The 14,764-nt window shown below is 40.8% G+C and overlaps 1 protein-coding gene across 8 annotated transcripts in view; it reads right to left on the bottom strand.

Annotated features, from left to right (window-relative positions):
• Positions 1-12,740: 12,740 nt before the first annotated feature.
• The window catches only part of CPEB1 (cytoplasmic polyadenylation element binding protein 1), a 32,905-nt gene continuing 30,881 nt past the window's right edge, over positions 12,741-14,764 (bottom strand). For all 8 annotated transcript variants that reach the window (XM_075208202.1, XM_075208203.1, XM_075208204.1 and 5 more), the window contains one exon: positions 12,741-14,181. In XM_075208202.1, the coding sequence (XP_075064303.1) occupies positions 14,071-14,181 (111 nt within the window). In that variant the 3' untranslated portion in view covers positions 12,741-14,070. The remainder of the gene's footprint in view (positions 14,182-14,764) is intronic.

Below are 14,764 nucleotides of genomic sequence, written 5' to 3'. Positions count from 1 at the left end.
TTTCTTTTATGTTCATGACCAAGACACAAAGGTAAGTGAGCACTATCCAAAATAAGGAAATATTATTGTGCAAAATAGTCCAGTAAAAACTGCCCTTAAATTTAGTAGAACCTTAATTCCAGTAGCTGCTTCTCAAATAGAAACAAGGCTTAACACCACACGGTTGAATAGGTTTTAATATGTTATATTAAAATGGAGGTATAGATGCAAGAAATAAAAGGATATGCACCATCAACTGCACTTTGCCAGTACCTTCACCTCTGTGCAACACCAGCTGTCCTGGATGTACAACAGCTGGAAGGAGAATGCTCCAATATACAAATAAAAAAAATAAAGATTTATGGTAGCCCAGACCCATGTAGAAAACACACTTTGAGTCTCTTTCCTCACATCTATCCCCTGTAATCTAATGGAATATATGTAGATGTTTAAGCATAAACATAATTGGTAAAGGGGTTAATTGGATTGGGTACATGTGGCCATTAAATTGGTATGGACATCATTTCAGTGTACATAAAAATGCCTTCCATAGTGTTAAAACTTTGCTGTTCTATGCAAGTCTCTTCTGTAAAGAAACACAACTTTATGCAAACTCCTGTGTTGAAAGATATTTAGAAGGATTTCAGTGTTTGTCCACCACAAAGCATAGATCAGTGCTGGTGGAACTGAAGGCAGAGAAAAATCCACGATACAGGTGTTGGAGTTAGTCCGTTTTGGCCACCTAAAAAACCATAGTGAATAGAAGCTTGCTCACTAGCAAAGTGTTAATTGTTAGGCACCCCTACATAATAATAATGTTCAGTGTTGAACTACAAATAATCTTGTTACCAGATTGTTTTTAGGCAGCAAACAATATTTGCTTGAACCTCTTCAGGTGACATTAAAAAAAAAAGACTTCCGGTGGGCGGGATCTCTGGAATGGCCGCTTCTTACCTCGGCTCCGTGCAGCTTGCTTGCAATAAACCGTTGATACCAGGGAACAAGAAAACTCCAGAAAACATCAGAACTTGGCTCATATCAAGCCCAGGAGTTTTGAAGAGACCCATATAGCAGCACGGGGTCAATTTGTTGCTTTTCCCCGGAGTCCGGCTCTGAACTAGAGCCACGCCATATCTTCCCGCCATACGGCGGATATATTCTCAGAAGGACACAAGAAGAACACCCTGTCCTACCTACTCGTGCTTCACCAAAACGGGGATTAATATCACAAACCCCCTCAAAAGTGGACTGAATCAGAGCCCAAACCTCCTTTACAAAACTCTCAAGAGAGCCGATAAAGGGCACGAAACCAGAGGCGCCGACACTCACCTGCAATTCCGGCTTGGAGCTCCTGCTGAGGCAGTGGAGCCCAAGGCCGCATTTATCTACGGCCGAACTGAGAGAGAAGAAGTAATTACAGGGGCGAACGGATCATCTGGAACGAGCCCAGTAGAAGGAGCCACACGGGAGAGGGTTCACGCGAACACCTGGCGGCCGCGGTGGAGGACCTCGTCCGTGTAGTGGCAACTATACAGAGACTCCTTAGGAGAAGTTGGAGTGATCGTGTCGCCTTTTCGAGGGTGAGGTGTCCCCGGCCCCCTGCGGTGCATCAGAGCGGAGACGAGAGGAGGAAGAGGAGAATCTAAGCCTGCAGAGAACATTCTACCTTGAGCCCGGTGTTACCTGTTCTGGCACACAAACATTTTGAGAGCGATAATAGTCCCCTAAACGTCTTTGGATTCTCCCCCAGTTTCACCTCTGACTTGGACAAAGCAAACTTCCTATTCTCAACTATACACGCTTTCCCAAGTGATCCACACTGCAACTGAAAAAGTAGCAGGTCATAATCTTTACTGTGTAATTTCACTTTTCTCTTTTATTTATTTATTTTTTTTTAAATTTTTATTTTTGAATGGTCAAGTAACAAACAGAACCGACATGCACTGTCAGTAAGAAAAAAAAAAACAAGCAATAGAAGCACATCACAGTTAACAAAGCATAAAATCAGTATAAAGATATAAATAATCAGTGCAACAATATGCGTGTATGGCAGTTGACCAAGGATTTTTAAGGAAATAAGGGAGGGGGCGAAATGCCTCAACAGAGAGTGGCATGACGCAGGAGGAGAAAAGGAGAGAGACTAGTACAGTAGAGAACAGGAAAGGGAAGAGAGAAGAAAAGAGAAAGAGAGGGGTTTACATGAGGAGGACGGACATGTGTAAAAGAAGAGTCAAGTGAAAGGGGGATAAATCTGAAAAAATGAGAGCCATGGGCTCCATACCTTAGTGAACGATCTTGATGTCCTATTGATAATGCTAGTCATATATTCCAGGCGGTGAACCTTCCAGACTCTATTGATAACGGCTTGAAGCGAAGGTGGAGTTTGCTGCCTCCAGTCTGCTGCTATTTGGCAGGTAGCTGCCGATAAGATATGCCTAGCTAACTTATTCTCATGCCGAGTTTCCGCTGGCGCTCCCAGGGGCAAGAGGAAAAATTTAGGCTCAAATGGAATCGTTACCTGAATAATCGATTGGATCAGGTGTTTGATCTCGGCCCAGAAGTTTGAGAGTTTGGGACAAGTCCACCATATATGGATAAAGTTACCCTCATGGGAGCACCCACGCCAACAGCGATCAGAAGAGTCTGGGAGGAATTTATGTATCCGGGAGGGAACGTAGTACCAGCGGTACAATACCTTATAGGCATTCTCTTTTATTTTAACGCAGATTGAGCTGGAGGCAGCATTCTCATATATCTCCGACCATTCTTCGCTCAAAAGAACTTCACCCAGGTCATGTTCCCAGGCCAGTTCATGCGAAACTCTAGTATTTGAGGAAGGTGGGGCAAGTTCATAATATAATGTTGAAATAAGGCCTTTCGTGGAAGACTGACGGAGACAGAGACGTTCAAATGGGGTAAGGGGGCGGGAGGAGAGGCGAGATTTGACAGTATGGTGAAAGTGGCGGAGCTGAAGGAATTGGTAAAATAATTTAGTGGGAATATTTATTTGCGATTGGATGTCAGAAAACGAGGGGAACACAGCTGTAGAGGTGAGATCGTTTAAGAAACGGACCCCTTGTGAGGTCCACGAGGAGAATGCTTTAGGGGTAAGGCCTGGAGCGAAGTCTGAGGAGTTAAACAAAGGAACTAGGGGAGAAGGATGGGGGGAAAGGCCAAATTTTTGAGAGCATGAGTCCCAGACCGCTAGGGAATGTGTAATGACCGGATAAAGTGAGACACGTTTTGGTCGACGAGCTCGTGGAAGCCATAGGAGAGTGGATGGGGATAGCATACCCAGACTTTCAGCCTCAATCTCGACCCAGACCCTGGAGGGAGACAAGCTACACCACAGAACGCATTGAGCAAGCTGAGCGGAGAGGTAATAGCGTCGAAAATCAGGGATTCCCAGTCCCCCTCCCCGCGGGGCTCTCTGTAGAAGCTTGAAACGGACTCGGGGGCGCTTACCCGCCCAAATGAATTTAGATACATGGAAATGGAGAAATTTAAAAACGTAGGGGGGGACTCGGATGGGGAGGGTTTGAAAAAGGTAGAGGAGTCTAGGGAGTATGTTCATCTTGACCGCATTAATACAACCTATCCAGGAGATGTATAGTTGCGACCATGAAACAAGGTCTAGCTTAACTTGAGCAAGAGTGTGGGGGAAGTTGGCCTGAAAAAGCTGATGAGGTTGTTTAGTTAGATATACCCCAAGGTACTTGAGTTTTTGAGGGCGCCAGTTGAACGGGAAGGAGCTTTCTAAAGACACCTTGTCAGCTGAGGAGACATAAAAGTCTAAGACTTCTGTCTTGTCCGCGTTAACTTTGTATCCTGAGAAGTGGCCGTAAAGCATTAATTCGTCTACAAGAGGAGGGACAGAGGAAATTGGATTAGCAATTGTTAACAGGACGTCATCCGCGTATAATGCTATTTTATGGGAAGAGCTACCCACCGGGATGCCTAGAATTTGCTGGTTAGCCCGGATTCTAGCTGCTAAAGGTTCTATGATAAGGGCAAAAATGAGCGGAGAAAGGGGACAGCCCTGCCGTGTGCCATTGGAAATAGTGAAGGGGACCGAGGATAGACCATTTGCAGAGACTGTGGCCGACGGAGACACTTTTCTCTTTTAATTTCTGACATTTTGCATAATTGGGATCTTATTATCCTTTATTGTTGGTAAATGCTTTATACTTTTGAATGTCTCTTGCAAAATTCTATAACAAGTGGCTTGATACAAACACTGTGACTATCGCCACCTGTTGGTGAAAGATATTCAATGGTTGAGAGTCTCATAGGTTAACTTTGTATTGCATTACACATAGAGCAGGTCGTAATCTTTATGGTGTAATTTCATTTTTTTTCTCTTAAAATCCTAACACTTTGCATATTTGTGCCCCTATTATCCCTTATTGATGGTAAATACTTTATACCTTTGAACATCTCAAGCAAAATTCTATAACAAGTGGCTCTATACGAGCGCTGTGACTATCGCCACCTGTTGGTGGTGGGTACAGTGTTCGCGAGTCTCATAGGTTAACTTTGTATTACATTACACATAGAGAAGGTCGTAATCTTTATTGTGTAATTTCATTTTTCGCTTAGAATTCTAACATTTTGCATTTTTCTGACCTTATTATCCTTTACTGATGGTAAATGCTCTATACCTTTAAACGTCACATGTAGAATTCTATAACAAGTGGCCTTATACACACACTGTGACTCTGTTGCCACCTGTTGGGGAAAGGTATTCAGTGTTTGTGAGTCCCACAGGTCAAATCTGTATTGCATTACACAAAGAAAACCAAAAAGCCACTCGGCTAAGTTTGTGACTACTGAAATAACCAGCAGAACTAAAAGATCACTAAAATCATCTTTGATTTATGCGTGATAACCTAACTAAATAAAGTGACTAACTAAATAAAACAAAGCAATGCAGATGCAGTCTCTTGAGGGGAGAAGTAAGGATAAACTTTAATTATGGAGGTGATGGCTGAGGGATGATTCAAAACTAGTGTTAAAATGTAATTCTTCGCCCAAAATTACCCTAGAGAGTTCCTAACTGAAATGTAATCATCACTCTTTATTTTTAATTTCTATGTTCTGTAAGCTCAATTTAACCTAAAACCTAATAACTGTGTAGTCAATCTTATACTATAAAAAGGTTTATAAAAGGATTAAAAAATAATTATAATATATACTCCCCAGTACAATGGGTACATTTTGGACATGGAGAAATACTGTAATAAATCCACGTCAAAACGTGCAAACACAAAACCCGATCAAACAAGACCAGGTCGAGGTAAATCAATAGCGGATAGGGGGGGCCTCCCCTTCTTCCTCGCCCCTCTCGTCGGGGGGCATTGGGGAAGGTGACCAGCTACCCTCACAGGCTCCAACTAGAGAGCCGGGGTCTGAAACGGCCCAGATAATTCTAAATATCTTACTCCCAATTATTGATAAAAAATTTGAATCACTTCGGGCCTCTCTTGATGCTGCTGTTCTGAAGATTTCAGAAAATACAGCCAGAATCTAAACTCTGGAGCAGCACACAAGTGATGTTAAAGACACAAATTTGCAACTACAGAATAATTCTGAGAAACAAGCTCAACAAATGTCTCAATTCCAATATAAATTAGACGACTTGGAAAATCGTAGCAGGAGAAACAATTTGCGTTTTATTGGCATCCCAGAAACAATCAAAGGCCCTGAGTTAGTCTCGTTCTTGAGTCAGGATGTTGTCACTGGCCTTGGCCTTCAGGACGAGATTGATTCCCCTCGTATTGAAAGGGCACACCGTTTGGGCCAAATGAGAGAGGGCCAGAGTGGTCGTCCTCGTCCTGTAATAGCCAGATTCCTAGACTACACAGAAAAATAAAAAATTCTAATAGCTTATAGACGTAAGAAAGAACTGGTCATAGACAATGATAAAATCTTAATCTTTCAGGACTATTCGGCCATGCTCACACAAAAGCGCAAGGAATTCGCTTCGATTTGTAAATTCTTAGCAGATAATAACAAACGTTTTGCGCTTCTTTACCCGGCAAAGTTAAGGGTAATAGAGAATGGCCAACCGGTATTCTTTGAGGATCCAGCTACGGCCAAACGTCATTTCGCAATGACCACCTCGTCTCCTAGCAATGCAGGCCATGCCCGTTCACTACCCCGCACACCAACTTGAAGAAATAGCCTCTGGTAAAGGTTTTAAATTTGATTACAAGTACATAATATAAATGTGGTCAAATAAATTTGCTAACATGATGTTTACTCAATGTTATAAAATGTAAGAAGGAAGAGATGAACTCTCTCAGTGGTTGAAGGTTACATTAACTCGAATGAAAAAGTTAATTTTGATCTCTGGTAATTTCTCCGGAGGTCAGTTATGTTTAGATTTGGTTAGGAAAATGTATTGAGATTGTACAAATTTACTTTTTTTTGAGTCACATTTCTTAAGCACAAGGTCAATTGTTATTGAAAGTGTTGCGTACTGTTTGCGGGGACGTATGGTCAGCACCCTTCATTCTGATCCTTCACGAGGGGTGGGTTAAGCCATGCAGTCTTTAGGTTCTAAGCCCCCTTCCCCTTTACCTCCACAAACGCTAAATATGTTATCATGGAATGTGGGAGGCCTCAATACCCCAATTAAACGTAAGAAAGTAATCGCACATCTTAAACGATTACACACAGATATAGCATTTTTACAAGAGACGCACTGGAAAGATTCAGAGGACCTTACCCTACGAGCAGGTTGGATAGGTGATTGTATATCAGCCCCCCCATACCTCAAAATCTAGAGGTGTTGCTATCATATTGGCAAGACACCTTCAATACACCATTCAGGAAACAAGTGATCCAAATGGTAAATACTTGTTAGTGTGAATTTTGTATCATTAATTTGAATGTAAACTATTAAACATCTATGCTCCAAATTCGGCTCAACAGGACTTCTTTCGATCCATTAAACAAATGTTAATGCAAAAAGACACACCTAACCTTATCATAGCAGGGGACTTTAACTCGGTTGCAAATCCAAAGCTAGATAGGATCAGGGAAATCAAATTTGATTAGAACTTCGTATTCCAATTACTTTTTGGGACTAGCGGTGGAATGTGGTGTAGTTGATCCATGGTGCCTACTTAGTCCGTCAGATCGTTCATACTCATTATTCTAGTGTACATGGCTCGTTTTCCAGAATTGACTATATACTTGTGGGAGACCAACTGATGCCTCTAGTTAGACGAGTGGACATTAACGATATAGTCATCTCGGGTCACGCGATAGTCTCAATTGCTATTCAACTACCCTGTTCGGGTCAAAGAACTCGTACTTGGAGATTTCCAACATACCAGCATGGCTCTGAGCATTTCCAACAATGCTTGGGCAGAATACTTAGACGACAATATAGATCACTGGGAAAATCCTATTCTCTTTTGGGAGGCCTCAAAAGCAGTCATGCGGGGGAAGAATAAGCGCATGTGTCTCGAATCACCGTAAAAAGTCAAAAGAAACCTATGAAGCTTCGGCGGACTCTTACGATCGCCATATTCTTCTTCAAACAGATGCATCCCTAGCGACACATAGGAAGCTTTCCAATAGTTGTCGTGCTTCTCTAACTTGCCAGGCTAAACAACAAATTGATTATACAAAAAAACAAATACTTCAGATGGGGTAACAAGGCTGGTAAATTATTGACAAATATGACTAAAACCCATAAACGTAGAGGACATATAGTGGCAATTAAGACAAACTCGCCTAAGGGTTTATTCACTAGTTCAGAAGAGATTCTGATGGCGTTTCATAAATATTACTCTACTCTGTATTCAGGTATCCCGCCGGATCAACAATTGATGTCTAGATTACTGGGAGAAGCAAAACTTCCCTCATTAACACCTGATCAGAGGGAGATCCTGGCAGGAAATATTACATCTCAAGAGGTAGATTCAGCAATTAAATGCTTAAAATTACAGAAAGCCCCTGGTCCTGATGGCCTTACCGCCTATTATTATAAATCTTTACGTGGAGAAATACAGCCAATCCTGACTGAACTCTTTTGCAAACTTCATAGGGAGCGTCCGTCTTATCCTTCCTTTAATAGTGCTCACACAATCCTTATTCCCAAACCTGGGAAAGACCCTCAGAAAGAGGGCTTTTATCGCCCAATTACTCTCCTTAATATAGACTATAAACTACTGGCAAAAATATTGGCTAATAGACTTCAAAGCATACTCCCCCATTTGTTAACTTCTCACCAACTAGGATTTGTCAATGGTCATCACTCGGTTAAAGGGGGTGCGCTCAGCAATCTCAGCCATAATAGCCTCCACAACAACCCCGTCCACTAACATGTTACTAAGTCTCGATGCGCAGAAAGCGTTTGACAGTGTCTTGGCCATATCTCCAAGAGATCCTCTCACTAAGGCGTTTTGATAATGATTTTAAAGCCTTAATAGCCTTTTTTTTTATACTTCCCCTAACACATCACTGCTGATTAATTGTCTCAAAAGCCCAGTTCTAACAATGTCTCGGGGAACACATCAGGGGTGTCCCCTCTCTCCCTTACTTTTTAACTTAGTTTTAGACCCACTGCTCAGAGTCTTGCAGAGTTGGAACCTTCTCAAGGGTATTAAAATCAGTACACAGGAGATAAAAATTTCAGCCTTTGCTGATGACGTATTGGTCTACATCTCTAACCCAAAATATTCTCTTTGTCCACTAATGACTCGCATAGCCGAATTTGGTTGAGTCTCTGGTTTCAGGGTTAATTTTGAAAAATCATCAGCCATGTATTTATCAAGAGATTACTAAACCAAAATGGGCGCATGATATCCCCATTACTTGGATAAAGTCCTCTGACATATTTAGGCATCTGTCTCCCGAAAAAAATCCACCTACTCTCACACTCAAATATCACAAAGACAATTCTAGAAACTGAACGAGATAAACAGATGAGGTAGATTGAATTTGTCTATGGGGGGGGGGGGGGGGGGGGGGAATGCATAAATCTGATAAAAATGATTACTTTTCCGAGACTGTTATACCCTTTGTGAAGAGTAGAGGGAGTATTTGCAAAGTCAGATTCATCAAAAATAAACTGGATTTTCCGAAAGTTTATATGGAACTCGAAAAAAGCCTGAATTGGCCTTCTAAAGTTGCAACAATCAAGGGAAAGGGGAGGCTTTAACCTACCAAATGTGGCTCAATACAACCAGGCGGCTCAACTGAGACATTTGAGAGATTGGATTCATAACACATCCACATATACCCACACCACCCTTGACCAAAATTTCCTCCCAGATATAGACCTCCATGCATTTATTCATATGCATAAACAGGAACTTCCAGACCTGGTTAATGCTAATCCAATACTTCTTACCACCTATAAGTTATGGCATCAGCTCTGTAGACAATTTAAATTAAACCCACATGCTTCGTTATACCTCCCATTACTACGTAACCCTGAATTTCAGGACTGCATGGCTTCCTCCCCTTTTACTTCGTGGGAAAAAGCGGGGATTTCAACAATCCGTCCATTAATTGACAAGGGACGCCGTAAACTTATGTCTCATGACAAAGCCTCTTCTTTCCCCCCCATTCGCTCCCACAATCTGGCCTATTTTCAATGTCAACACTATATTAAAACTGTTTTAAAGAAGTTCTCCCCGTCAGACTGGGACAACCCACTTGACCCAATTTTGTCCAAGCCGGTCCCGACACACCAAGCCATTTCACAGCATTATTCTATGCCACTGGTTAGATTTTAACAATTCTAAGACAGGCATTGTTAAGTGGCAGGAAAGATTCCCTTCTATGACCCCAGATTATCTTTTGAAAGCCTTATCTAAACAGCTACATTTAAACCCAGCTATGACCTATTCAGAGATGTTTATAAAAAAATCTTCCATAGAGCTTATCTCTCTCCATTTAGGCGTTTTCAAATAGATATGGCAGATAACCATAATTGCCCAAAGTGTGGAACACATCAGGTAGATCTTACACATTGCCTGTGGGACTGTCCTTATATAAAGCATTTTTTGGGTCCAGATCTGGAGATACTTGCCCACTTAATAAATTACGTCCCACTCTCACCGGAGTGGGCAATATTCGGAATCTTGCCAAAAGAAATTAAGGTGACCAAGGGATGCAGAAAATGGTCGCTTGCTATATCGGCGGCAGCAAGGAAGAGTGTTCTGCAGGTCTGGGCTCAGAAAGAACCACCTACATTACCATTGTTTCGACAAAAACTACCATATCTTTCGTATGGATTGGGTTGAAACCTCTTTACAAAAAGAAAGCAGAGTTGAATACTTTAACACCTGGGAAAGCTTAATAGGTCTTTTACCACAAGCTAATAAAAATGTTAAAAAAATAAAATAAAAATAATCCTAATACATATCAGTATGGGGCATAAAAGACTGTTTGTAGGCTAGTTTATATTTTTTAGCCCTTGGAGCCCAGTAGTTAGTGCATGTAAGGACCAACAGCAAGTAGTTGTTGCAGCAAGTGTATATATAAAGATCTAATAGACTACAGCACTGTCCTCAGACAGTCCTCTGTGAGGGAAGGTTTTTCTCCTGATAGCTTACCAGTTTCCTTCAATGAGAATCAGAAATTACATACATAACAGAACAAAAGTCAGCATAATTTCTTCAATTCACAGGCAAAGCAGATCTTTGCCATGGAAGCTGATTGTTGTGCATGAAAGAAAACTTTTGCAATTTTATGGGAGTGTTAGCCCTCATGAAATCTTTAAATCAGACACCAAACAGTTGCTAAATTTAAATCTGAATGTGTGCTCTATGTGGCAAACTTTAGACACAGGGGTGGTAGTGGAGACTTTATAAATAAAGAATGCCATTGTTCTGCCAGATTTTGTGTATTTTAGCAATAGCATTTTATTACTCATAGCTAGCATTTCCACAAGACAAACAAGTCCCCCCTAATACTAGCAAACACATGTACGAGTGTTCTGCTTCACTGTCAATTAATGTGGACACAAATTGTATGACAATTTACGCTCTTGCATATCACATATGCAAGAAACTTGGTTGGGAACCAAAGCAAGCGCTTTTAAGTTGTTACAGACGGCCTGGTTCCAGTACAGAGTATAATTATTTTTACAATCTTACATGTTTCCAGGCCGTGTGCATTTCTGGAATGCAAAAGGTACCAACATGAAAAAAATTCAATGGCTCGATATCAGATAGTGCCTTAGGCAGTGTCTAGCTAATGTCGGCATCACTGTGCAGACTGAGCATATCTAAAAGATATTTGCACAACAGCTAGTTCTCCATCATGCATGTGCTAGTGAAAGAACTGAAAAAACACTTGATTGAATTTGTACTTAAGCCCTCTGCAGTTAGCCATCCAGTGATCACTTTTCAATCTACTTGTTTTCAATGTGTTTTATGTCAAATAAAAATCCGATTAGATTTGCAGTAAAACAGATTTTTACAATTTTGTGCTCAGTTTTGTACTTCTAGCTATGACTACTTGTAACAATTTTAACTATACATTGTATTCAATATGTATTTGTGAACCAGAGAATACAGCTCATGTGACTAATAAAAGGTCCTGTCATTGCCATGGCTACAACCCTTTGCACAAGTGTTTCTAGGACAGTCACACTGATTAAAGTGGAGCATTAGCAACAAAACTCAGAAATGAGCTAGTTTTACATTTACTGTACACCTGTAGTTAATTCCTTAATTTCTTTGAGATCTTGTATGTCATGCCGAGAGCATAGTTGCACAATTAGGAGTACACAAGCTCCAGTTTCACACTGTAGTAGATCAGATTTAGTTTGCAAATAGAGATCCCACCAATTGCAATAAGGTGCTTTGAGAACCTAGTAGTTAGATTTCCTGGGCCTTTGATCAATCATGGATATGTGCATTTTGGCCTTCCACTAGTAACCACATTTTTCTAAACTAGAAAGCCCAATGACCAGTATTCTAACATGTGACCAGCTAAACGATGCTTCAAGAACTTCCTAGCAAGTTAGTGATCAGCTTCAGAAAGCTAGTAGACACCACTGATCTTTACCAGGAGAGCCATTTATGAATGTTTGAAAGTTACATCTAGTGTATTTGCACATAATCTGCATTCTTTCACACCAATGTAAATTTAATTCTCTTGATCAATCGAGAGAAACATGGTTTACTTATTCTAGATATGCCTGTGTATTCTTAGGTTTCTTCTATTATATAGGCAGCGCTATTTCTATAAATTAATCTACAGGATAAATGACAAAATCCTTCTACAGAACAGGAAGGATAGTCATGGTTGCCAGCAGTAGACTTTGAAAAGCCACCTCAGTAAACATTTAAGTCCATCTTCCATGGCCTCTCCTTGTTACAAGTGTACTATGCCCAAAGAAACTAGTTACAAATGGCTCCTTTAATATCGGTGGCAGATCATGCATATACTTAACAGAAACATTTTTCCCCTTAAGTTACAAATATCCCATACCTTACGGTCAGCTCATTTGGCAGGGCCACCTTCACCTTATAAATGTCATACAGTGACATGAATTAAATCACAATACCTTCAATTTAAGTCACTGAGTAATATGCTGGAGCTTTAAAAAGGTGGGCAAGTGAAGTCAGAGACAGATCAGACAGTAAGGATATGTCTGGGTGGTGTTTCTGACTGATGCCCTGCAGAGCATGGAGAATAGGGGCAGTTTAAGAGTATTGTAATACTACATTTAATAGCCTCTGTTGTCAGTGACTTTAGGAGAGACACCCCTTTCAAATAAAGACACACAATTACTGCTTCAACGTGTTTATTATGTGCCAAAAACAAAAATAAAGAAAACACCACATCTGTAGGTTAAGTGCATTTGCTGTTTGCATAACTACAATGAGGTAGAGACTTACACACAGCTTCACAGAAATACCCATATAGGGCAGCTAGTGCAGGTTTAGCTCAGCATGTACTGAAAAAGGGAAAAAGTTACAGACAGTGGGATCTTTGGCACAGAGCTTCCAAAATAGAGGGGGGTACAGAAATAAAAAACATGGACACAGATTTTAAAGGCTTGCAACAATTTGCATAAGTCAGCTGCTTCCTGTAACAAAATAACCTAAGAGCATGGGCACATTCCCTCCAGGAGAAAGGTCTCATCTCTTACCTCCACCCCAGCCTCAAAAGAAATTACAGCCCTTTTCTGTCCAGCCAAACAAATAGTGATTAAAAACTCTACCATCCCCTGAAGTGCAAATTAAAAAAAGTGCAACAAACATCCTTAAAACTATATACACACACACACTAATCAGTTTCAGCCAAGGCCCCAAATCTCCTTTGTTGCAGATTGTAGTACAAATATTTTGTTTAAGTTTAGTCTCTTAAACTAGCAGCTCCCAGAAACTGAAATGTTGCAATAATGTTAAAAGCTGCCAGGAAAGAAAAAAAAAGAAAAAAAATGGACTTAAAAACAGTCTTTTTAAGAGTGTAAAAAGGAACTGGTAAAAATCCCACAGAGGGTAAAAATATGAAATATGATTTGGTTTAAATAAAGAGCAGATCCTGCTATTGTTCCAGTAAAAATGCCAACTAGACAACCAGTTTATGTAGTTCAGATGGGACACTAAACAAATCGGAAGGCACTGTATGGCAACGGCAAAAAACTGGGTAACAGGTAATGTAATGAAATATCACCCGCAGTATTTGCAATGAATGTAAAAGAAGAAGCGCCTGTAATAAAAAGAAAACCTAAGACAGAGGCATTAATAGTTAAACCATCAGACAACACTGTTCACACATTGCTTACGTTCAGCAAGTGCTGGAGATCAGTATGGGAACTGCAAAACATTGGGAGGAATATTCCCCCATAACGATAAAAAAATAAAAAACCCTACAAACGAAAAACGCTAACCCTGGCAAGAATTTACTGTGCACAAGTGCAGAAAACTGTTACAAGGTACAGCAAGTGCCAAAACAAACTATAAAGTGACTTCCCCCACCATTCTCTGACTTCCGCTTTATTCCAGGAAAGACTTAAGAGTGCTCTGCGTGCTGGGTGGCAGGACACAGGAGGCAGTCTCCTCTCTACCGCACATTCAGTTTATAGTAAGAGGGCTCTGGACTTTCCACTTTTTAGCTGGAGTCACGGCTCTTCTGGTTACGCATGAGAGGACGATGGTGACGTAGAATCTCCATTGAATGTTGCCAGTGCCAGCAAGAACGGCAGAAATACTTGAAGCAAACCTTAGGATGGGTGAAAGTGGAGAGTTTAGACATGGATTTTGGCAAAATCTCACGATCTCCCGTATAAGTTTACAACTACTCCCATAATCTTAATGGTATATACACAGCTAGTATTACAGGCAGAGAATATCCCTCCCAACCACCTCTAAATGGTCCTTTGCAATTGGTTGGTGTTGGTACAACAAGCTGTCAATTGTGTAGGCAACATACCACTTCTACATTGTCCCAAGTGGGCTTTGAATGTCTGTCAAACCTCCAAAATATGTAGCAGATTAAACATTGCGGAATTGCTTCCAGTCCTGCCATGTACCAGTCACAATATCTGACCTTTTCTAGCCTGCACTCTATTCAGGGAAGGTTGGGCTCTCCTGTTGCTGAGGTGTTACATTTTACAATATCAGTCCATATTTATGACTGGGAATTAATGGTTTACTGGTATCTGGCAACTCTAGTAGCAATTAAGTAGAGGAAAAATAAAGTGTCAACTTGTGACACTGCAAGACTTTTACATTCAATTACATAAAATATGCACTACAGCTTTATTGATATTCATTAATATACTGAAAAAGTTCCTATTTGGCAG

The sequence above is a fragment of the Mixophyes fleayi genome, chromosome 4, assembly GCF_038048845.1.
Source record: "Mixophyes fleayi isolate aMixFle1 chromosome 4, aMixFle1.hap1, whole genome shotgun sequence".
Taxonomy (NCBI): domain Eukaryota; kingdom Metazoa; phylum Chordata; class Amphibia; order Anura; family Limnodynastidae; genus Mixophyes; species Mixophyes fleayi.
This window is presented reverse-complemented; position numbering and strand designations above follow the sequence as displayed.